This window comes from Bos indicus, chromosome 8 (assembly GCF_029378745.1).
Source record: "Bos indicus isolate NIAB-ARS_2022 breed Sahiwal x Tharparkar chromosome 8, NIAB-ARS_B.indTharparkar_mat_pri_1.0, whole genome shotgun sequence".
Classification (NCBI taxonomy): Eukaryota; Metazoa; Chordata; class Mammalia; order Artiodactyla; family Bovidae; genus Bos; species Bos indicus.
In genome coordinates this window covers 45253108-45277993 of record NC_091767.1, presented here as the reverse complement: position 1 = coordinate 45277993, position 24886 = coordinate 45253108, and the positions used below count along the sequence as shown (strand labels likewise).

The following is a 24886-nucleotide window of genomic DNA, read 5'->3' as shown; positions in this document are numbered from 1 at the left end:
CTTCTCCAATGCAGGAAAGTGAAAAGCGAAAGTGAAGCCGCTCAGTCATGTCCGACTCTTCTCGACCCCATGGACTGCAGCCTACCAGGCTCCTCCGTGGGAGGAGGGATTTTCCTGGAGTGGGTTGCCATTGCCTTCTCCGGTACCAAGGTCTAACACTGTACTAACACTGCACCAGCCGTGTGGCTTCTCTCACTTCACCAGAGAAAAGTCTGCCTGCATCTTACTTTGTGTCCTGGGGTCCCCTGACCATTAGGTATTTTACAGAGACATGAGGAATTCTACTGGACACTTGGGTGGAACTTTAGTAAGCCAGCCCCCAACATACCCATGTTTGCAGAAATCAAGGACAGAGCCTCAGAGCCATTCTATAAAGTCCATTAATGCCTATTTTACATTTGTTCATCCAATAATGAAATGGAATGTTGCAGCTTCAGTCTCCAAGCCACCTGCATGGTTTTGGGGGGGAGGGAGGCCAGTGGGAAACACAGTGAGCAAGGCAAGGGAATACATACCCAGACCAATCTCATTTCAGTTTTTTAGGACTGTCTCCATTCTCCTCCTTTCACTGTCCTTCATTTACTGAGCAACTATTCTATGCCTGGAGTAGTAATGCCAAGAACCAGACCTGCCCGCAAAAACTCACAATCACTGCACCCCCACCCAGTGTTAAAAGTGACCCTCTTTCCAACACTAGGCAGAACCCAGGCCTCTCAGAAAACACACTGCTCTTCCAAAAGGATAAACACAAGCAATGAAGTTTACATCTAATTGAGGACATTTATATTGAGGACACTGTTTTCCAAGCATTCATTTTGACAAAGCTCATCCCAATCAAAAAGCTTATGTTGCCTCTCACGGAGAAAATGAACTATCCATGTTGCAGACTACACAGATGGAGCCGACAATATCCAAGCTGGAAGAGACAGAAGAGACAGACAGACAGCAGACAGGCAGAATATCAGCTCAGTGTCGAGGGCACCTCACTGCATAAATCATTATCCCAAATGTAAAGCCGAAAGGACAAGTCTGGTGACTATCTGGAGTGATAGGTGAGTGACTGTCATTTTCTCAAGACAGTTCATCACTGGGACATAATCCAATCGGGCCAACATTTATATGTTACCAACTAATCACACTGGGGCTTCCCTGGTGGCTCAGAGGTTAAAGGGTCTGCCTGCAATGTGGGAGACCTGGGTTCGATCCCTGGGTTGGGAAGATCCCCTGGAGAAGGAAATGGCAACCCACTCCAATATTCTTGCCTGGAGAATCCCATGGACGGAGGAGCCTGGTGGGCTACAGTCCACGGGGTCGCAAAGAGTCGGACACAACTGAGCGACTTCACTTCACTTAACTTCAATCACACTTAAAGACCACTTAGAACAGCAACGCCATTGTTCCTTGGAGCTTATTAATACACCAAAGCCAAATGAGCTTCCTCCCTTCCCCAACCCCCAAGTGACATGTGTATTCTCCTCGGTTCTATTAATAAGCGAAAGAGATTCTTTAAGGCAGCACATACTGCCTGCAAATATTCTAGGATAACAGATAGTAAAAACATTGCTGACATGTGATTTCTAACGTAAATCATAAACATGATACATACAAAGTAAATCATAAACATGAAATTTAAGAAATTCAGAAAATTTGGCAATGCCTGAACTAAGTTTACTTTTAACTCAGCTCTATTTCCCCACGTTTTACACAGGAACGGCCCCCAGGGAACTTTATCTTTAAAAAGCTGGTGACTAACCAGTTCTCAAATGTGAGGAGGTTTCAAGGACTGAGAGGGGTGATGATGCAACGCCAGCTGCCTTTCTTAATTGCCTGCCTTTTGTGGAATTATCATTTTATGCCAGAATTTGACTTCTTGTTTTAAGTTTAAAGGACACTGTCAAATAAAAATAAGGCTGCTTTGTAAAAATACACAAAGCAGCACTGAGGGACCCTTCCTCAGGCTGTAACACTACTAGCTGAGATATAGACACCTGGATCAGAAATACATATGTGTTTAAAACCAATCATTTTTGTAGTAGGAGTGAAATTAGGTCAGTGCCCTAAAGAAGCCCCCCTTCAGCTCTATTTTCCACTCTCCAAACAAAGCAAGCTTTTGTGCATTGTATTAGCAACTGTAAACTGTTTGGACATCCACTGTTAGCCCTCGTCGACTAAGTCAGGCGAAAAAAGAGATAAAACAGGAGATTCTGTCAGTGTATTTCTAGCACATTCAAATTTAAGTGAGCTTTTGCACAGAGCCAGCTCGCTCTGCTAAACCAGTGGCTGAAATGAAGTTACTGCTCATGCTTATCTTGGCACTTAGAACATTTGCTTTCCTTACCATGTCAAATTTCTCTGCAAGTCTTCAGAAGCAGTACTATAGATCTAAGCCTAAAATAAAATATGGATCAATAAATCACTTGGCTAATCTGTTTCTAGCTACTCACCTGAAAGCAACAGGAGTAACGTCCCTAATTAGTCAGGGTCACAGGCAAAATTCTTTAAATGAGAGAGAAGATTCACACACATTCTAAATGAAGAAAAACTCAGTTCTTTCCACATGGGGCATCATTATACAGGGAGGGTTTTGCAAAAACCAAGTCAAGATTTTTAAACGTCTCAAGAGCAACACTTTACAGCTCATATTTTGCAAATAAGAAGTGGGACAGACACTATTGCCAAATGTTTTGATAGACTAGCACGTGCTGTCAGCATGAGACGTGAGGCACAAAATAGGATCAAGATTGAATCTTTTCACTTAGCTTGTCAAAAGACAGAAGTTAGACAGAGGGAGGAAAAGGGGACAGACTCTTCAGGGGATCTTCCCAACCCAGGGATCGAACCCAGGTCTCCTGCACTGCAGACGGATTCTTTATCATCTGAGCCACCAAGGAAGCCCATCAATCTATAAACCAGATTTACATATCACCTTTTACTTTATTAAAAACTAACAAGTCAGGGGGAGGGATAAGTTAGGAGTTTTGGATTAAAACATACTACTACACAGAAAATAGATATCCAATAAGGGCCTACTATATAGCACAGGGATATTACAGTATCTTGTAATAACCTATAATGGAAGAAAATATCTTAAAATGTCTATATATATTTATCTACATGTATAACAGAGTTGCTTTGCTGTACATCTGAAACTAACACAACATTGTAAATCAACTGTATTTCAATAAAATTCTTTAAACATTAAAAAAAAAACTAATAAATCAAAAAGACTTCAAAAAGAAAATTCTTGGACTTCCCTGGTGGTTCAGTGGTTGGTTAAGAATCCGCCTGCCAATGTACAGGACACAGGTTTGACTCCTAGTCCAACAAGACTCCACGTGGGCAACCAAGCCCACACGCCACAACTCCTGAGCCTGCACACCACACCAGAGAGAGCCCACGGGCAGCAGCCAAGACCCAGCGCAGCCAAAAATACATACATACATTTTTTTTTTTAAAGGAAATATTAAGTTTCACAAAGTTATACATCAAAGAGCAGCTCTTAGAACCAAGTCACTTGGCAGCCTGTATTAATTTATAGGCCTGCAAATTAAAACTCCTCAAGCTTACTCATACTGAAAAGTATCAACCATCACAGAGCAGTTGAGAAACACAGGCCCTTCAGAGACAATACTTTGGGATGACTTAACAGTGGCATCCACACTCCAGCAGGTGATTGTCAAAGTACTGATTCTGAACACAGATTACAAAAAGCAGTCCTGTGACTACTGTGGCATCATGTTCTTCGGTAATAGTGATAATACAAGCAAATTATAGCCACTGCAATGAAATTGCCATTGCAACCCTAGGAGGCATCTATGCCATTTCTTGTTTGCTGAAATTTCTTGTTCAGCTTCCCCTAGTCCCAGAGACTAGAAGGCCCAATATCTTTGCCCAAAGGGTACCAATGAGGTGCAAGTATTTACTTATGATCTAAAGGATGAAGGGAAACAGATGCCGTTAGTTTTCCTTTTTCTTTTCCTGTAGCAGCAGTCATAGGCAGAAACTTACTTCCCAGACCTGAGTTTTGCAGCCGCCTCCAAACTCCCTATCGTTTCAGCCTCCTCTTGGCTACAGAGGCTGATAAAATCAAAGAGGTCCCTGGCTCGGGGCAGAAGTAGCTTTCTAACTTTCTAGGAGGCAAATCAGAGACCTAGTGATGGGCCCTTGGTTTTCATCCCTCCAGCCATTTGTTCTGTAGGCATCTAATTCCCTCCATTAAGTCCCTTTCCCCTTGAAAGGTCTAGAATGTCTGTCTTCTTCACTGAGCCCTGACCCAGAGGTATATGATGCCCATTTCACAGCTGAGCAAAGTAAACTGCCTAAGGCCATGCAAGTTTCAGGACAAAAAGAACTCACACCGAGGTATGCCTGATTTCAGCAGTCACAAAAGCAAAGTTAAGCATGTCTCCAGCCCATGACCTAGCAATTCTACTCCTAGGAATTTACACAAGAGAAATGGGTGCATAAGCCAACAGAACAAAGTATTAGGTGACTTTCATAGCAGCTTTACCCATAATAGAAACAAAACAAAAACCTGACAACAACCCAAATATCCATCAACAAAAGAATGAATAAACAAACTGGGAAATTCATATAAGTGAAGTATATATTATTGAGCGAAAAAAAAAAAAACTACTGAATCACATAACCACACAAAGGTTATGCTGAGGAAAGAAACCAGATACCAAATGCTGATTTCATTTATACAGATCCTATCAAAGTGAAGCAAAGCTATACGATGGTAAGAGATGTCAGAAGAGAGGTTCCCTTGTTGGTGGGGTGGTAACAGTCAAGAAAGTGGCAAGAAAGAAGAACCTTCTAGAGTGATGGAAAGTTCTGTTTTTTGATCCAGGTGGCAATCACACAATGCATACATTCATGTAAAAGTTCAGCCAGCTGTGTAACTGGATAGTGATGGTGGCTGCACAAGCAGATGCCACTGAATTTACACTTAGAATGGTTAAAATGGTGGGTCTTACTGTGTTTTACTACAATTAAAAAAAAAAAGTATCAAGCTCCCCACTTCTGTATATATTACTATACTTCTGCATATATTACTATATATGCTATACTTCAATTTTTAAAAAAAAATGAACATAATAATATAGAAAAAAACTTCACTGTGAGTAAGCAAGCTTTTGAGACCACCGTTCCCACAGGAAAATTTTCCTCAATTTCAGGCAAATATTTTTCACCTCACTTCTTTGGTAAATTCAGTCTACCTTTCCTGTCTCTTCCCAACTCTTGAGTAAAGACATCTGCAAACTACACTTAAGAACTATAAGCTGATCAAGTATTGCTGCTTCTACTGCTGCTGCTAAGTTGCTCCAGTCGTGTCCAACTCTGTTCAACCCCATAGATGGCAGCCCATCAGGCTCCTCTGTCCCTGAGATTCTCCAGGCAAGAACACTGGAGTGGGTTGTCATTTCCTTCTGCAATGCACGCATGCATGCTAAGTCGCTTCAGTCATGTCCAACTCTGTGCGACCACCAGGCTCCTCTATCCACAAGATTCTCTAGTCAAGAATACTGGAGTGGGTTGCCATTTCCTTCTCGGCCTCTGATTAAAATCTGAAAAAACACTGATGTTCAAAGTGAACTCATTACCTCTTGATTTCAACATATTGCCACTTGCCTGTTTTTAGACTCTTCACAGTAACAGAAGGAAAAGCACAAATGCTTCCAGTTGCATTTCTGGAAAATTTCAATGCATGTCTGAGATGCCACAAATCTCTCTCCCCTCTTAAAACTCACCCAGACACTAAACAGACCCGACCAAGGCAGGCGAAGTGCTCTCCCTGAAGTTAGGCAGAAAAAATCCCATGTGCCTGAGGCATCTATGAAATGTGGCTGCCGGAGAGTGACTTCATGTCAGTCAGTAACAGTGAAAGAGGTCTTGCAACAGTCACCAGGAGGCCGTCTCCAGTACACTGGTGAAGAACAAATCAGAAAGGGCTCCTAGTGACAGGCCTGCCTTACCTTCTGTGCCCATGCTACAGGCATCGTGGCTCCTGGGAGAGGATTCCATAGGGAAGGGAGTGGGTACTGGAGGCTCTCAGGATTCAGCTTTCACTGGGAAGGGTGGAGGGGAAAAGGAAGAGGAAGGAAAAAGAACTCTCAAGAAGTTCTGTGAGATGGTTGCAGCTGCTGACTTGGGGCTGCAGAGTGAGGAAGAGAATTCAGTACCTACTGAGCTGGTACATTATTTAAGCTGCAACTGAATAATAGATCTTTCCATCACTTCATGAGCTAAACAAGACAGCCACTCTTAAAACACTGCTTTGCAGACAGACTGCACTGAATCTCATCTTCAAAGAGAAAACAAAGAGAAAGAAAACACACACAATTTGTCTAAGGAGTATGAAAGCACTTCAAGGTGACAAGAACCAACAGAAATTTAGAATGTTCTCTAGCTTTACACTGGACACTGAGAATCTTAAGCACAGTATGAGACTTCAGAGATGATCAAGTATAGTTATCCCCAGAAAGTAACTGACAATTATTAATAGAATTACATGCCTTAGCTAAAGTCACCAAGCTAATTCTTAGTACAGCTTATACACCATCGAAGAAAGGATGTGTATATTAATAAAAATTCTACATTATTTTTTTCTTATGGGCAAACTATCATCCAGTCACTCTATCAATGTCAGGAATCTAGGAATCCACTTTTCTAAGTTCTCAATGAGTCTTTCATTCTTACTATTTTATTCAATAAGGCTTCCCCAAATCAAGTCAGTAAAATGTGGTCAGTACTTCAGTGAATGTGCGTGGTGACCCGTCAGTGTCTGGGATGACGCAGACCAGGGAGGGGCTCATGGCTGACAGGAAATGACTGGCATAAGGCAGATGTGATAAGGGCTCAAATAAACACTGGTGTGTGTACACTAACCAATCACAGGCCAGGAGATAACTGACTCAGCCTGAGGGAAGAAGGACAAGGGAGCAACTAAAAATGAGCTCACCAGGAAGTTTCTTCTGAACTATCCTTTTCGAAAGCAGAAATGGCTAGTTTGGCTAATACTTATTTCTTCAAAGAACTTCATTCTGCTTTGCTAGATATATTTGGAGACAGTCGTCCAAGGATGGAGAATGGGCTGGTAGCCCCTGATGGGTACATCATCCCTCCTCCCCATTGCTGAGCCCAGCACACGCAACCTCTCAGATGCCCGCTGCAAAAGAAGGCAGAGAAGAAACCCCACAACCTAGGATGTCTCTCAGTGAATGGAAACAAACAACCACACACGGAACATTATTTTATCAGAACAACAAAGGTTCACGAAGCTACAAGTCCTAGAAGAGAAGTTCACTAAATCCTATTGATGACTAGAATGCATTATTTCCCCAGTTCACCTTCAACTAAGTGACAAAACCTAGAGTATCTGCGGTATTCTCTCATCTCTAACAAAGCTTTTTCTAACATATACAATGGCAAAGATACAACTGGATTCTGGGACTCTCCTGGTGGTCCACTGGTTAGGACACTGCACTTTAACTGCAAGGGACCCAGGTTCGATCCCTGGTAGGGGAACTAAGACCCTGTATGCCCCGTGGCCAATAAAACAAAACCTACAACTGGATTCTAATCGTTACCTATTAATTACAGCCTAATAACTGTTAGTGAAAGTCGCTCAGTCCTGTCCAACGCTTTAATGACCAGCAAGACTATCCCAATAATTTTCTTCCACAGTGTATTACATATGTTTCTTCTAAATGCCTCTTGACTTCTAACTATATTGTCACTAACTATAAAAACATAACTATATATTTAGTCCTGTGTTTATATAGGGTGTCAGATGAAGCATTCTACAATTAAAGTTTCCAAAGACGACATCATTTTTCTCTTGTGAACATAATGCATATATTTCATATGGCTGAGTAAAGTCTATGACACAAATAATAATTACTGCATTGATTAACTCTGAAATCCGTGTTTACATGTGCATATGGGTAAAATTCAGTAAACAACTGTACTCAAGGATGTGACTTGAGATTTTTGCCATGATTAATAGTATAATTTGACATCCTGGGGTCAGAAGAGCTTCCTGTAATACCCAACAAATATTTTATTTTCAAAAGATCTATCAATAGTCTTTTACCACTACTATCAATACCCCCAAACTCTCCCCCATCCTCCCCACACACACACACAAGATGATGGGGGAACAGAAATATAAGTAGAAACTATAATGTATAATCTAATCAGGCAAAATATTTAGCCTGAAAGCTAAAATAAACACTCATTATCATCAAAATGTATACTGCTATGGTTTGCAACACACCATGATGTGTAAGTGACAGAGAAGCTGCATGGTTTTTAAGATTAAAGACCTGATTTAACTTTAACCATCTGGCAGAGGCACTAAACAAATATCTTTACTGACTTTAAATGACTAAAGAACAAGTTACTAATTGAAGGCCTAGGATTTCTCATGAAAACTGTGCACACCCACAGAATTAGGGATTCTGGTGACTGAAACAAAGTGTTTTCTGTCGTGGTTTTATTCACCGACCACGAAGAACCTCAATTGCTCTTTTCTCCAGGTCATAACAAGGTGCTTTTCCCCTATCTCAAGACTTACAATTCCAATGACAATCCTTGTTAAAGTATAGTTTACAGACCATAGGCTTCCCTGGTGGCTCAGACGGTAAAGCGTCTTGCCTGCAGGGTTGGGAAGATCCCCTGAAGAAGGGAATGGCTACCCACTCCAGTACTCTTGCCTGGAAAATTCCATGGACTGAGAGGCTCCTCAGGCATGGTAGGCTACAGTCCATGGGGTAGCAAAGAGTCAGACACAACTGAGCGACTTCACTTTTATGAGCTTCATTTTTAATGAGTTAGATGCATTGCATGGGAGGCTGCTTGGGTCTCTCTACTCTTAAGCACTGATGAATGGTGACTAAGATGCATTTGGTAACAGAGGTATGTCCTCCAGGAGTGCCAAAGCTCTTCCCCTCTTTTCATGCTGCTGCTGCTGCTAAGTCGCTTCAGTCGTGTCCAGCTCTATGCGACCCCAGAGACGGCAGCCCACCAGGCTCCCCTGTCCCTGGGATTCTCCAGGCAAGAACACTGGAGTACGCTATCCTATTGCAAATGTCACACCAACAGACCTTAAAACTGCAGAATGGCTCATGGGAAGCAGAGAAGGGAATGAAACTTATGGAATACGTTAAATAGCTTCACAAATACACTGTCTGGGTAGACAATGGCACAATACACACATTAAGACATAAAGCCCATCAAGTTCAACTTTCCTGTCTTTTCTGGGCCATGTTGTGGTGACTTTTCTGAAGGTGTGGTTGAGGTATACCTAGCTCTCCATACCTAAATGTCACACTCACAATTTAAGAGTATTTTCCAAATCTCAGATTTCAAGGGCTCTCTTCACAATTTTTTATCTTATTCTCACTCCACTCATCCTGATAATTTACTATTTTTCTTAAATCAAACTCACTGTTTTACTTAATACTTATTTTTGCCCCATTCTAAGCAAACTATCCATGAAATAAATGAATTTACAGACTGGCTTTTCGTTTTTTATTTACACAAGAGAAATGCACGGTAATTAAAGAATGGGCAATGTTCCTCCCTGTACAGTCTGTCTGTACAACACACTTGGGGAAAAAACAGATCAGATCAGATCAGCCGCTCAGTGGTGTCCAACTCTTTGCGACCCCATGAATCGCAGCATGCCAGGCCTCCCTGTCCAACACCAACTCCCGGAGTTCACTCAGACTCATGTCCATCCAGCCGTCTCATCCTCTGTCGTCCCCTTCTCCTCTTGCCCCCAATCCCTCCCAGCATCAGAGTCTTTTCCAACGAGTCAACTCTTCGAGGTGGCCAAAGTACTGGAGTTTCAGCTTTAGCATCATTCCTTCCAAAGAAATCCCAGGGCTGATCTCCTTTAGAATGGACTGGTTAGGAGATAGCAAAAAAGACAAGAGAAAATGCATAACAAACTTAATCGATGGTTTTCCAATGACAGTCCTGCATCGCCCTTTTGAGCTCACAGGTTATTGAAGCTGATGTGGCTTTGGATAAAAGAGACTCTGCTGCTGCTGCTGCTGCTAAGTCGCTTCAGTCGTGTCCGACTCTGTGCGACCCCATAGACAGCAGCCCACCAGGCTCCGCTGTCCCCGGGATTCTCCAGGCAAGAACACTGGACTGGGTTGCCATTTCCTTCTCCAATGCAGGAAAGTGAAAAGTGAAAGTGAAGTCGCTCAGTCGTGTCCGACTCTTAGCAACCCCATGGACTGTAGCCCACCAGGCTCCTCCGTCCATGGGATTTTCCAGGCGAGAGTACTGGAGTGGGGTGCCATTGCCTTCTCCGGAAAGACTCTAGTCCCCTTAAAAAGCCAGTATGAAACAGTCACTATTAGGGGAAGGCCCACGCAGGCCTGCCTGGGTTCTAACAGTCAGACGCCACGTTCTAGGAAGGGCATTTCCTAACGAAGCTGCGAAAGTAGACGCTGGTACTTTCCACCTCAGAACTCTCTTCCTCATACGGTGACATGGGCAGCATACAGATTTACTTGGCTCCTTTCCTAGGTAGCCTTCAAACCTGGAACTAGCTATTGCCAATAGCAGATAGTGGGACTGAGTGCCTGATAACCTTTTTCCATTGCTATTATATGACTTTTGCAAAATTTTTAATGGAGGTACCATATCAGACCCTCATAAATTTGCTAGCTAAAGGAGCTTCTACTCATAAGGGTAATCATAAAAGTTCCTGTGGGGATGAAGTAGGTTCTAAATTGCTTTAGGGAACATTTCTTTTCTTTCTGAACCTTAAAAAGAGCCCGTGTAGGACTTCCCTGGTGGTCCAGTGGTTAAGAATCCTCCTGTCACTGCAGGGGACAGGGGTTAGATCTCTAGTCTGGGAAGATTCCACATGCTGTGGAGCAACTAAACCTACGAGCCCCAACTACTGAGCCCACGTGCTGCAACTACTGAAGTCTGTGCGCCGACAGCCCGTGCTTCTCAACAAGAGAAGCCACAATGAGGAACCCGTGCACTACAATGAGAACACCGCCCCCGCTCACTAAAACCAGAGAAAGCCCATGCTCAGCAATGAAGATCCAGTGCAGCCAAAAAATAAAAAATAATTTTTTTTAAAAGGGCCATGTAAAACAAGTTTTTAACCCACAAAACAGGTGTTGAATCTGACCTCTGAGTCTATGTTTCTGATCCTGACCCTTGGATTTGGGATGAAGACATGAACTCAGTAGATAATCATTAGATAATCATCTTAGATAATCATTCTACCATGCCCACTTAATTTTCAATGAAAATTCTTCTCAACCCCAAGGCTGGCTGGTCCAAGGCCATTCTGGCCCAGCACTTGCCCTGTGATTACCGCCTCAAGTCTGATCAACAAGGCATTTTATAGGGTATCAGCTCTCAACCTAGATAAGCAAATCTACAGCCACAGCTCCTCAATGGGATTTGTTTTAGGGATTAGGCAAGGAATTCCCTGATGGCTCATATTTTTGGTAGAGGTATGTGGAAAGTTTCAGCGTGATTACTAACCCTTCCTAACTCTTCACCCCACCCGCCCTTCCCACACACATCAAGCTACTCTTGCACCAAATCTGCATGACTTTTTCACCTATAGAATATATGACAGCATACAAGACTCAAGCGGCCCCGCCTAGTTTCAAGGACTTATCTGTCTCCTAAGAAGAACTTCTTCAGAAAAGAAAAACTTGCTAAAGTCACTAGGGATTTTATCATCTCCCTCAAATTCCCAGGCACTTCTCCCATGGAAGAGAAATGTCTGGCTGTGACCTTTTGTCAATATACAAAGAAACAGACTAAAAGTTAAACAAATGGAGGCAGAAATCCTTGCAAATGGAACTCCCCAGCAAGTGGTGCTAAAAAATTTAGGATCTTAAGCATATGAGTGGCCCCAAATAGTTATATTCCCTATGTAGGGGGTGTGGGGTAGAGTGTTTACTAGGAAACTGGCTCATTCCTTTGCAGGAAAAGTCAAGTCATTAATACATGAGGGATTTCTGTGGCTTTTTCTTAAAGTTCTCTTACTGGCATTCAAGGTCTTTCGAGTGTGAGCATCTCTTGTTCTTTCCCCCAGCAACTGCCCTGATACCTACCTGGCATCTCCTATTTGTGCTTCTAGGTCCCACTTTGGAGAAGGCAATGGCACCCCACGCCAGTACTCTTGCCTCCCATGGGCGGAGGAGCCTGGTAGGCTGCAGTCCATGGGGTCACTAAGAATCGGACACAACTGAAGCGACTTAGCAGCAGCAGCAGCAGCAGGTCCCACTTGTCTTAGTAACCCAGGATCCTGCACTTAAGAGTTTTCAGCACCTGTTTTGGTTCCTATTACAGTCAGCCCTCCATATCCTGAGGATTCAACCCATCATGGATCAAAAATGTATGGGGGCAGGGGAGAAATCCCAGAAAGTTCCAGAAAGCAAAACTTGAATTTGCCACACCAAGAACTATTTACACATCATTTACATTGTGATTACAACTATTTACAAAATATTTACATTGAATATAGTATTGTAAGTAGCCTGTGCTTGCATGCTCAGTCACTTCAGTCTTGTGGGACTATCTGCAGCCCTGTGAACCCTATGGAACATAGCTGCTAGGCTCCTCTGTCCATGGGGTTCTCCAGGCAAAAATACTGGAGGGGGTTGCCATGCCCCTCCTCTAGGGGATCTTAACCTAGAGATGATTTAAAGTGTACAGGAGGATGCCTTGAGGTTACAGGAAAATACTATGTATGCCATTTTATATTAAGGACTTTGAGCATCTTTGGATTTTGGTATCCTATGGAGGTCCCAGAACCATTCTCCCCCTTCCCATGATACTGAGGAATGACTGTACAAGCTACTGTTTATTTAGCACCCACTAGCCAGGCACCCTGGCACATTTCATTCAGTCCTCACTCAACCCTGTGAGGTGTGTTATTAGCCCCATCTTCCTAACCCTTCCTAACCCTCCATTTGTTTAACTTTTAGTTTATTTCTTTGTATATTGACAAAAGGTCACAGTCAGACATTTCTCTTCCATGGGAGAAGTGCCTGGGAATTTGAGGGAGATGATAAAATCCCTAGTGACTTTAGCAAGTTTTTCTTTTCTGAAGAAGTTCTTCTTAGGAGACAGATAAGTCCTTGAAACTAGGCCTTGAAACTAGGCGGGGCCGCTTGAGTCTTGTATGCTGTCATATATTCTATAGGTGAAAAAGTCATGCAGATTTGGTTCAAGAGTAGCTTGATGTGTGTGGGAAGGGCGGGTGGGGTGAAGAGTTAGGAAGGGTTAGGAATCTGTTCAAATGGCAAACTTTCTTCCCCAAAAGAATCCCTGAAGGGAGTGTGCAAAGGACAATCCCACACTTTGTTCCATTTCTGTACTGCAGAGTGTATATCTGTATTTCATACTCCCTCCTTCAGCCAGGGTATCCCAGCAGAGAGAGTCTACACAATCTAAAAATACACCTAAAATTTTCAGCTTGCATAGCAGACTCTTGAAAGACAGAAATTGAGTCTTGCTTATCTCATGCACTCACCTCTTCACAATGGACCGGCACAAGCAGGTGCTCATTACGTTATTAGCTGCGTGGTCCTGAAAAAGTTGCAGCAGCGAATCGGGGCAGGGGAAATCTCTGACAGCAGCTCAGAAAAAGCGCAAGAAAAACCTCAAAAGCCACCACCGCCTTATTAAGGCACCCCCACTCCTCGCTTCTTTCATCTCCCCAAAGAGGGAAAACGACAGCATCCTGTTCATCTCTCTAATTGGAATACATCAGAGTCTTAAAGATTTGCATTCTTCCCCAACAAGACAGGGTGACAGAGCCATCCCCACACTGAAGTGAAGCCAGTCATGAAAATTTATCGAATAACCAAATTTCATTCTCTAAGGCAGGATATCACATGGCACTCTGCTACAAATGCAATCATGACCACTAACTCCTCACTTAAAAAGAAAACAGTCTGATTCCAAGGTCTGTGTGCAGAGTGTCTCGCCCAGGAATAATCCAGACACAAGTGGACCTGTTCTCCCAGAGTGTCAGCACAGCTGGCCCAGACCACCTAAAGATCTGAGGACAAGGGCCTCTTGCCTTCTCTGCTGGGATTCCCCCAACTGAGGAAGGGAGGGCAGTTTCTATGACGGGATGAGGGCAGTTTCTATGAGGGCAGTTTCCACTGGGAACTGCAGGGAAACCACAACCATTACTCAGGCTAGACAGCTGCCAAGGCGGCAGCGCTGCCTAAGAACTGAAGCTAAAACAGAGGTGGGAGGCTGTATTCCTTTCCATTACTAAGCCCTGGAGTATTCACTCCCAAGTTCATCCACATTTCAAGAATGTTAAAACCCTGTAGTCAAAACCCTGATTATTTATAATTTAAAATAAACTACTGTGTAAAGCAGAGACTTCACAAATGAAGACAGAAAAGGAACTGGTGACAGGTAAGATAATACCAGAGTACAAAGCATTCATCACTCTCTTCTCGTGGCGTCCTCCCAAACCCCATCTCCATTTCCTACAGCAAACAACTTTTACTTCTACCGCAAATGTAACTGATTAAAAGGGAAAATGGGGGTTCTGGTCCAAAGAGTTGTCAGTGTGTCTCACGCACACACGCCTGTAATTTTGCATCAACCAGAGAGTGAGGTTTGGAACAGAGAAGGAAAACACAGGCACAGGGCAGGCGACACAGCAGGCACAGCGAGACGCCCCCGAAGTAGTAGGGATCCAAGACAGAGTTCAAGACATTTTTTCCCTACTCGCGACTTAACCCGAAATCCAAGTGACTTTGGAGAACAGAGAGAAGGATCCAGGAGCCTGGGAGGCTACGAGCCACCACCCCCGTCCGGTGAAACCTACCCGCTGCCCTCAACCCCACCTCCGCATGGGAGAATCCCAGTCACCCATGGCGCATCCGGGAAGCCCACCACGCGCTCCCAGGCTCTCTCCTCGGGACCCTTCTCCCAACCAAGCGGAACGCAAGAGGGAACTTACAGGGAGCCAACCTGACATTTCCCGCCGAGATGGAAACCCGCGATCTCCTCGCACCGGCATCTTCGAGCGCGGGTCCCGCGTGGGCACGCCTGTCCTGGGCCCCGCTTCTCCTCCTTGTCCAGGCTGCAGGTCAGTCCCCAGCCCCGCAGCCGGATTTTAGCCCGGTTTTAGTCCGCGGGGACCCACCCCTTTGTCCCTCCCTCCACGGCAGCGGCGGAGGCGGCAACGGCCCGCCCCCTACCCAACGCAGCGCCTCAGCGCCCGCCGCCTGGCCGCGGAAACTCTCAAATGGGCCGCTACCACCCCTGCACGGCCGGGGGGAGGGCTTGCCTTGCCGGCGCCGTGCCCCCGGAGTCCCCGCGGAGCCCCGTGCGCGACTCTCGGCCGAGGACCTAAGAGGGGAGAGGCAGCAGGGAAACCCCGAGGACAGAGCGTCCCGCCGCTCCCACGCCCAACCCCTCTCCGGCGGACCCGATGGTTCGCTCCGCGGCGCGCACTGGGGGCAGCAGGTCCGGCTCCGGGCGCGCGCCGGGGAAGCGCTGCAAATTCGCGTGTAGCAGTGAGTTCGGGGTGGTCTCATTGTCCGCGGGGAAAGAATCAGCATGCAAGGCGGAAGACAGGTTCGGATCCCTGGGTCGGGAAGATTTCCCTGGAGAAGAGAATGGCAACCCACCCCAGTATTCTTGCCTGGAGAACCCCCAATGGACAAAGGAGCCTGGAGGGTCCATGGGGTCGCAAATAGCTAGACGCTACTGAGCGACTGACACTTTCACTTTCTTTCTGCCCCCAAGGTCGCGTGCGCATCTTGTACGAACACTTTTTGGAGAGGTTTGCAGAGCCTTCTTCCCAATTCTCTTCCAAAAGAAAGGACCGGGGAAGCTCCAAAGTTTCTTTTTGTCCTGCCTAGAGACCAGACCGGCCAGCCAACACAGACACATAACCCAGGACTGTACCCCACCTTTCTCGGCTCAACAATTGATACCCTGAATTCGGAGAGTGTGAGATGTTCGTGATAATAAAACAAAACTTTTAAGGAAAATATACTCCAAGTTCTCTCTTTGGCACATTCCCAACAACTCCAATAGGGATTAAAACTCCTCTTCCGTCAGCTTCTGAGGCTTTTTTTTTTTAAGTGAAAGTCGCTAAGTTGTGTCCGACTCTTTGCGACCCCATGGACTATAGCAGTCCTTGGAATTCTCCAGGCCAGAATACTGGAGTGGGTAGCCTTTCCCTTCTCCAGGGGATCTTTCCAACCCAGGGATCAAACCCAGGTCTCCCGCATTGCAGGGGATTCTTTACCAGCTGAACCACAAGGGAAGGGAAGCCCCAAAGTAGGTCACAAATGCTTATTAGGAAGAATTCATCAAATTCAACTCAGTACATTTATTCATTGTAGAGTCCTCTGTTGTGTGTTAGTCACTCAGTCGTGTCCAACTGTTTGCGACCCCATGGACTGTAGCCCAACAGGTTTCTCTGTCAACCGGATTTTTCAAGCAAGAATATTGGGGATCTTCCCCACCCAGGGATGGAACCCAGGTCTCCTACATTGCAGGTGGATTCTTTACTGTCTGAGCCATCAGAGAAGTCTCAGTTCAGTTCCGTCGCTCAGTCGTGTCCGACTCTTTGTGAGAAGAGAAGTCTACGTATATATAATTGTGCACAATAAATAAGTTTCCTTATTTTAAAGGCATGTAAGTTATTTGGATAATCAAAACAGGTACACTGAATGAAAATATACCTTTGGGTTTGAAATCTTAAGGAAACCGCATTGTGAGAGAGAAAAGTTCAGCCCATCCTTCTCTTAGGTAGGCCCACCAGAACTTAGATAGAGGAGAGTGTGGCAACCCACTCCAGTATTCTTGCCTGGAGAATCCCTATGGACAGAGGTGTATGGTGGGCTACAGTCCATGCGGTTGCAAAGAGTTGAACATGAGTAAGCGACTAAAGCACAGCACCTCAGAAGGTAGAAGGGTTGATGGACCCACTGAGGAGATGCAGATGGCAGGCTCTCTCCCTGAAAAGTTGCTTCATTTCCTGCCTAATGAAAACAAGTTTGGCAACTTATGTGGAAAAACAAGTCGAGCAGATGCCTCTGAAAGTGTTAGCTTCTGGCCTCCTTTGGAATGGCAAAGTGCCTGCCTCTGAATAAAAAGCACTGTGAGTAACATTTCCCAGTTTTAAGTCTCCAGAATTAGATGCTTTGGTTGTATTCCTGAGGTAAGGTGTTACTCTCCTGATGAAAGCACCATTAAAAAAAAAAAGTTTCCCAAATTAGGCAGTGCTAATAATAACAGTGACACCATTTGTGAACTGGTCACACCTTAGTGATGTGAGCTTATACCACTAGCATTTAAAAAGAAAGGCACCCAGAATGTAGCAATTATATCTGCTGGATGATTTTCCTTTTTCTTTCTAGAGTTGCATTGTCCAACATGATAACCACTTGTCACATGTGAGTATTGGATACATTTAAATTTAAATTAAAACTAAAAGAAACTAAAAGTCCAGTTTGTTACTCATGTTAGTCATATCTCCAGTGCTCAGTCAGTACCCACACAGATGTCCATCGCTGCATAAAGTTCTATTGCATTGTGGCTATTCATTAGTTGCTAAGGCGTGTCTAGCTGTTTTCAACTCCATGGACTGTAGCCCGCCAGGCTCCTCTGTCCCTGGGATTTCCCAGGCAAGAATACTGGAGTGGGTGGCAATTTCCCTCTCCATGGGATCTTCCGGATCCAGGGATCAAACCCAAGTCTGCTGATTGGGCAGGTAGATTCTTTATCACTGAGCCACCAGGGAAGCCCTTCTAATACACTACAATACTCCAAATGATGACATACTTTTATAGTAGAAATACCAACATTCTGACACAATACATAGTTCTGACTCATGTTGAAGAAAGTCTTTCAATTGATACAGTACCATTGCTAGTGGCAGTATAAATCTATACAACTCTTTGGAAAAATACTAGTATATATTTCTCACAAGTGGGCTTGCACATGTGAACCCCATTCCTAGAATTTTGTTTCTCCAAAGAACTTCTATCCAACAAATAATTACTAAACACTTTTTTAAAGTCAGAACCCCCTGATACAAGACTTAGTTAGGCTCTGGCCCCAGAGTTCAGCCTACTAACTCAGACAATTAGTAAATTATAAGAAACCGTTTAAGATTCCTGGCAGCTCAGAGTAGTCTAGGGTCTTTCTGGAGGGGGTTCCTCACCCAGATAGGGGTGTGGGGTTTAGCGAAGTCTTTCCAGAGATGAGACAGCAGCTTACACATTCTAAAGGACAGAGAGGAATGACTTTGTGAGACAAAAAGAGGAGAAAGCTTTCCAGGTGAAGACAACAAATAACAAGTGGAGAAAAAAGGAAGAGATCACAGGCTTGCTGCTGAGGTAGCAGGAGGTAAGGTTGTTCAGGTTGTTTGTGTTCTACTGTGACCCTGCAGAAGTGGGATTAGACTGGCATTTTTGAAGATCACTCTGTCAGCTTCTTGGAAAATGGATGAGTTGGGTAGGGGTTGCAGGGAGGGGCATCAGTAAGAATGACAAGGCCAACAACAACCAAAAAAAGGATTTTTGTGGGAATGCAGGTGAGAGATGATTTGACTATGAAGTTAGACAAAATAAGCCAGTTCAAGGGATGAAGGAAGTGGAATCAGCAGACTGGGTGACTGCCTGATCAGATATGAGGTAAGGAAGAGGGAAGTGAGTCTAAGGTGACTCTTAGGTTTCTGGCTTAACTAAGTAGATGACAGTGTCTTTTGCCAAAAGAGGAAACAAAGGAATGGGAATAGATCTTGGGAGGGGCTTGAGGAAGGATGGTGAATTTAGTTAAGGACTGATTGAGTTTTGAGGGTCATGGGTCCTCCAGGTGGAGATGGTCAAGTGTCTACTATGTGCCAGGCATTAACGAGATCTTAGGTAGAGAGGTTTGTGGTAGAGGAAGAGATTTGGAAATTGCCAGTGTATCAAGAAAGCTGATGTCATGGGAGGTAATGAGAGTATTCAGAGACATAACAAAAACCGAGGCAGGAAAAGAATAAGGGTATGCCAATATTTAGGGAAGATCCCAGGGAATGCCAATACTTAGGGAAGATCCCAGGGAATGCTAATACTTAGGAGGCAAGCTTAAGACCCCAGGGTAGAGATAAAAGAGGAACTGCCAGAAGGGAAAGAAAGAAATCCACTGCAGTAAGGTGTCCAAAAAGTCAAGAGAAGAATGAATTTCAAGAAGGGAAGAACAGCCAACATGGAACTTTGAAGAGTTCAGTTAAGAACAGAAGATGTTCACCAAGAAGAGAACCACAGATCATCCTGGCCAGAGCTGTCTCAGTAACAAGATAGGCTTGGGAGGTTAGATGACAGCACGTGACTGGGAGGTGGGGCAGCGCTTCATCGTATGCCTGTTTATAATAATATAGGATGGAAACCATCGCTCTCCAAGGCTGGAGAACTGTTAAATTACAGCAGTTCAAAATTATATAAGGGAGTCTGTATAGCAACAAGGATAATAACAATATAATAACCCATGAGAAAGGGTACAAATAGCATCTATCCTCGGGAGTTCCCTTCAGTCCAGCAGTTAAGACTCTACACTTTCACTGTCACGGCCCAGGCTGACTGGGGAACTAAGATCTCACAAGCACACAGTGCGGCAAAAACATCAACCAAACGAAAATACTATCTATCCTGATGACAATAACAAAAAATTACTATATATATAAAAGAATTGGAAAGTATATGAGAACATGATTTGATGAATGGTTAGGACTGTGTATACTTTTCTTTTTTAATTGTAGTTATTGTCTATGAAATGTTTTAACACTTGTCATTATGTATTACAGTGTATAAAGTCTTTAAAGCAGGGTCAGAGGACCTCAAATAACTGTAAAAACCAAACACTTTTAATCAGATTTCCTCAAGAACATTAAGATTTGGGGATAAACACACACACACACACACACACACGCACACACACTTATTTGCAACATGATTTTATACAGTATCATTAAATGGGAGCAAAGGACCCCGACATGAAAACTTTCCAGGCTACCTAAGCAACTGAGTTGGGCTGCACACTGGTTGGTGGATTAGAATCATGAAGGCACTCCCAGGACTTCCCTGGTGGTCCAGTGGTTAGGACTTGGCTTTCCAAGGCAGGGAAAGTTTCCAGTGCAGTTTACCACATGCCTTGCAGGCAAAAAAAAAAACAACACAAAACATAAACAACAAAAGCAACATTATAACAAATGCAATAAATACTTTTTAAATGGTCCACATTATAATGATACTTTCCTTCAATAAGTGTTTCTTGAATGGCTAGCAGGTACGCTGGGGTAGGTATATAGCAGATAAAGACAGTATACAACAAGGGGCTTGCTCAGAGCATGATGAAGAGAAAGACATGTACACAAATGATGACAGGGCACAAGAACTGCTCGAGTACATGCATGATTTAGGTGCTGACAGGTAAAACTCTGCCTGAAGGAAGGGTACTTTTCAGGAGAAAAGGCCTGGCATTCCTTTCCCTTCCCAAGCCAAACAACCACACCAGTAATTGTGCATATTCACTTAAAGGACGCCTCCTTCCATAAACAGTCACCTCACATCCCCTAAAAGAACATCCAGGAGAGAAGCATTCAAAGTTCTGCTCTGCCCCAAGCCTTCACATTTCGTTATTTAATGTTACTCTCGCTAACTTTCCAAGTTCGTTAACTCCATGTGCAGGCACCTAGGAATGGCCCTGTGAGCACACAGCGAGAAGGCGACTGTTTGGAAGCCAGGAAGGGGGCCCTCACTGAGGACTGAGTCTGCCAGCACCTTGATCTTGGACTTCGCAGCCTCCCGAACTGTGAGAAGTAAACGTCTGTTGTTTAAGCACCCTGTCCGTGGTGTCCTGCTGTGGCAGCCTGGGCTAAGGCAGCCTCCGTGTCCTCTATGCATGGACCCTGCTGCTTTCTCCAGGCTCAGCTCAGCCTGCACTCTCCCAAGCTCACTTCCTGGAGCTGCACTGGCCTTTCTCTGCAGTTGTTGCTCTTGAGACCCTGCCAAGCTCATTCCTGCCCCACAGCCTTTGTTGGAGCTTCTCTGCCTGGACCACAAAGGCAGCTCCTGCTTAGATTTCTCTTTCCATCTAAAGTAGAAAGCATCCCTTGAGGTTACTACCAGGAAATGATGCCCTCAGGAGAAAGCCAAGTTTAAATTAAAGCAAGAAGGTGGAGTTCAGCTGAATGTTTCATTTACAGTGAAACAAGGGTTTCAGAGAGCCCAGTGCAGGGTATGAAAGGGTGGGAATGGTAGACGGTCTATTTAGGGGATTGGAAGACCAGAGAGGAACAATAGCAGGAAGGGAGAGTAGCCCAAGAAAGGGCTCCCTCTTTTTAATCACCATCATCATTACCACTGATAATATGTTGGCATTGCTGCTATTATCACTGCAATGAAAAGATATTACAGTAAGTACAAAGAGGATGAAAATATCAGTAATCAGACTTACAGGGAAAGAAAGCTTTCAGTTCTAAATGGATGGTGGCTTCTACTTGCCTCTCCTCTCACTGCCAATGGTACAAACTCCAAACCCCAGCATACCCTACCCTGTTCCTACCCTCCATCCTGTGTAAGGACTGGGCAATGTTTCTGGCCATGATGGGTTCACCTGGCCACAAAGTTGATAGAAGAATTAGCTGTGCAACTCAGAATCAGCTGGATGGATTACAAGTCTGAGGAGGCCCTGGAACGGTGCTGGGGGGAGTTCTGGTTGGAAGGAGGTGGCTGTGGTCTGGGCTGACCTCAGAGTGCCATACTGTGGATGGGCAGGCTTCTAGGAAACTTATGGAGCTGACCTGGGTATATTCAGCCTGCTCAAAAGGAGTTGAGATACAGCATAATCCAAGTCCAATCCTGGAGATCATAGAAGCACTTTCTGGGATGTGGTTTCATCTGGACAGACCCTGCTACAGAGCACGTTCTGTCTGTGGAGAGCCCTCTCCTCCTGATAAGGTGCCCTGGATCCTAAAGGCACTGTGCTCTGTGTTTGACATCTTTAATTATTTTTACTACCATTTATATTGCTGAGCACCGAAGAATTGGTGCTTTTGAACTGTGGTGTTGGAGAAGACTCTTGAGAGTCCCTTGGACTGCAAGGAGATCCAACCAGTCCATTCTGAAGGAGATCGGCCCTGGGATTTCTTTGGAAGGAATGATGCTAAAGCTGAAACTCCAGTACTTTGGCCACCTCATGCGAAGAGTTGACTCATTGGAAAAGACTCTGGTGCTGGGAGGGATTGGGGGCAAGAGGAGAAGGGGACGACAGAGGATGAGATGGCTGGATGGCATCACTGACTCGATGGACGTGAGTCTCAGTGAACTCCGGGAGTTGGTGTTGGACAGGGAGGCCTGGTGTGCTGCGATTCATGGGGTCACAAAGAGTCGGACACGACTGAGCGACTGATCTGATCTGATCTGATATTGCAAAATATATAAAATCCACACTCTTCAGGGAGAGGTGCCACTTGTTAACACCCCATCAAAAAACTCAGAAACCTGGATTAAAAAGTAATTGATTAAATGCACATTATGTGCCACAAATCTTTCAAACACTATTTTAACTCATTTAATGTAAATCCTTCCATCGCCCCTGTATATTTGGTATTATTGCCCTGTTTTAAGACGAGGAAACTGAGCTTCCCAGAGGAAAACAGCTTGTCCAAGGGCATCACCGAGTAGATGATGGGTAAGACTCCAAACCTATCAGACTCAAAATCCATTCTCATCACTGCTCTCCTGTCCCTCAGTTCATTGTCTACAGCAATAAGACAACTGCACAGAGTTGAGGTAGAGGTAGGTCTTTGGTTGTTATTATTGTTGTTCTCCTTTTGGTTCTTTTTAACAGATGTAAGAGGGCTTCTGCTGACACAACAACTGAACAAATAATGCTGGGGAATCATATTTGTGAAAATCTTCCTGTGCAATATTAAAAAGGTAAATACCACAAATGTCATTTGACTCCACCAATGAACTAATAGCTAGTACGGATATGAGAGGTGGACCATAAAGAAGGCTGAGTGCCAAAGACATGATGCTTTTGAACTGTGGTACTGTAGATGATTCTTGAGAGTCGCTTGGACTGCAAGGAGATCAAACCAGTCAATTCTAAAGGAAATCAACCCTGAATATTTATTGGAAGGATTGATGCTGAAACTGAAACTTCAATACTTCGGTCACCTGATGTGATGAGCCAACTCATTGGAAAAGACCCTGATGTTGGGAAAGATTGAGGGCAGGAGGAGAAGGGGGCAACAGAGGATGAGATGGTTGGAGGGCATCACTGACTCAAAGGACATGAGTTTGAACAAATTCTGGGAGACAATGAAGGACAGGGAAGCCTGGCATGCTGCAGCCCACGGGGTTGCAGAGAATCAGACACGACTGAGTGACTAAACAACAACACTGAGCTAGGAATTAGAATCCTGAAATCAAATATGATTCTAGCGTCTAAGAATTCTCGAATTTCCTCTCCCCAAATAAGTTTCTTAAAAAAAAATAAACCTTTAATAAGGCAAAATTTTTCCTTTTTAAGGGAAAAAAGTCCTCATCTCCCATGCAAGGGAGGGAATCTAAGGTGAGAGTGGCCCAGGGGACTGTCTGTGTGATATACAAGTCCTCCAGGGAGCCCCGAGGGGCCTCTGGCAACTTGAATTGGTTAATCCTGTAGCACTAAGAATTCAGTACCCCTGACCAACACAGATGATAATTGTTGAAGTGTCTCCTTGATTGTCAAAGAATCCTCAGATCTGAAAGGGGCCTTAGAAAAAAAGCTGTTAAGTTTTCCAGGGCAGCCATGCAAAATAGTACAGGCCTCTGAAAACAAAGGAAGCCGGTCCTGGGAAAGGCAAATCCAAGAGGCATTCTATAAAAACTTGAAAACACATAACATACATTTCTATGAAGACAGCTTCTTGATGATAAGAATCACCTGAGGCATCCCAGGTCCCTCCCTGAGACCCTGATTCAGTGGGGCTGAGAAGGGCCCCGGGGAATTTTACATTTCAGCACTGTACCCAGCAGGTGAATCTTATCATCAGGGAATTCTGCTAAAGGGACATTGTTACAATTCTCTGACAAAAGATAACAAGGTTTCCAAGGCAGGTAAAACATTCATTTTGAAGGTCAGAAAATAATTCTCCCGTGGGAAAGGATCAGGGGAAGGGATAGTTAACTGATTTGGGGATAGACATGTACACACTGCTATATTTAAAATGGATAACCAACAAGGACTTACTGTATAGCACATGGAACTCTGCTCAATGTTATGTAGCAGCCTGGATGGGAGGGGAGTTTGGAGGAGAATGGATACATGAATGGCTGAGTCCTTCTACTGTTCACCTGAAGCCGTCACAACATTGTTAATGAGCAGTCACAACATTGTTAATAAGCTATGCCACGCGAGTTCAGCCATGTTCGACTCTTTGCGACCCCGCAGACTGTAGCCTGCCAAGTTCCTCTGTCCATGGGATTTTCCAGGCAAGAATACTAGAATGGGTTGCCATTTCCTCTTCCAGGGGACCTTCCCGACCTAGGGATCCAATCCACATCTTCTGCGGCTACTTCATTGGCAGGCACATCCTTTATCACTGAGCCACCAGGGTTATTAATACCATTGTTGTTAATCCCCAAAACAAAATTAAAATTTTAGAAAAAAGAAAAGAATTCTCTTCTTGCAAAATGTCTTTGGCTTACAAAAGGGTCAGATGTTATAATCCTCTTGGTATGTTGATTTGCATACATATTTGTATATACACGTATGTTTGAGTTTCAGTTATTTTAAAATAAACGATGCTTGTTTATTTACACAAACCATACCACAGATCACACACACACACACAATAGTAAAA

The 24886-nt window shown here is 44.3% G+C and overlaps 1 protein-coding gene and 1 long non-coding RNA gene across 6 annotated transcripts in view; one reads left to right on the top strand and one right to left on the bottom strand.

The window, feature by feature from the left end:
- TJP2 (tight junction protein 2) overlaps nt 1–24886 on the bottom strand; it is a 128283-nt gene that overhangs the window by 64775 nt on the left and 38622 nt on the right. For 2 of the 5 annotated variants that reach the window (XM_019966043.2, XM_019966046.2), the window contains exon 1: nt 14990–15181. The exons of 2 other annotated variants lie outside the window; for them this stretch is intronic. In XM_019966043.2, the coding sequence (XP_019821602.2) occupies nt 14990–15049 (60 nt within the window). In that variant the 5' untranslated portion in view covers nt 15050–15181. Of the gene's footprint in view, nt 1–14989; nt 15183–24886 lie in introns of those variants that run through there. One more of the 5 variants, XM_019966045.2, reaches the window with a different exon arrangement.
- LOC139184438 (uncharacterized) lies at nt 15237–16032 on the top strand. The gene is made up of 2 exons (XR_011567941.1): nt 15237–15609; nt 15781–16032. It is a non-coding gene; the product is annotated as an uncharacterized lncRNA (long non-coding RNA).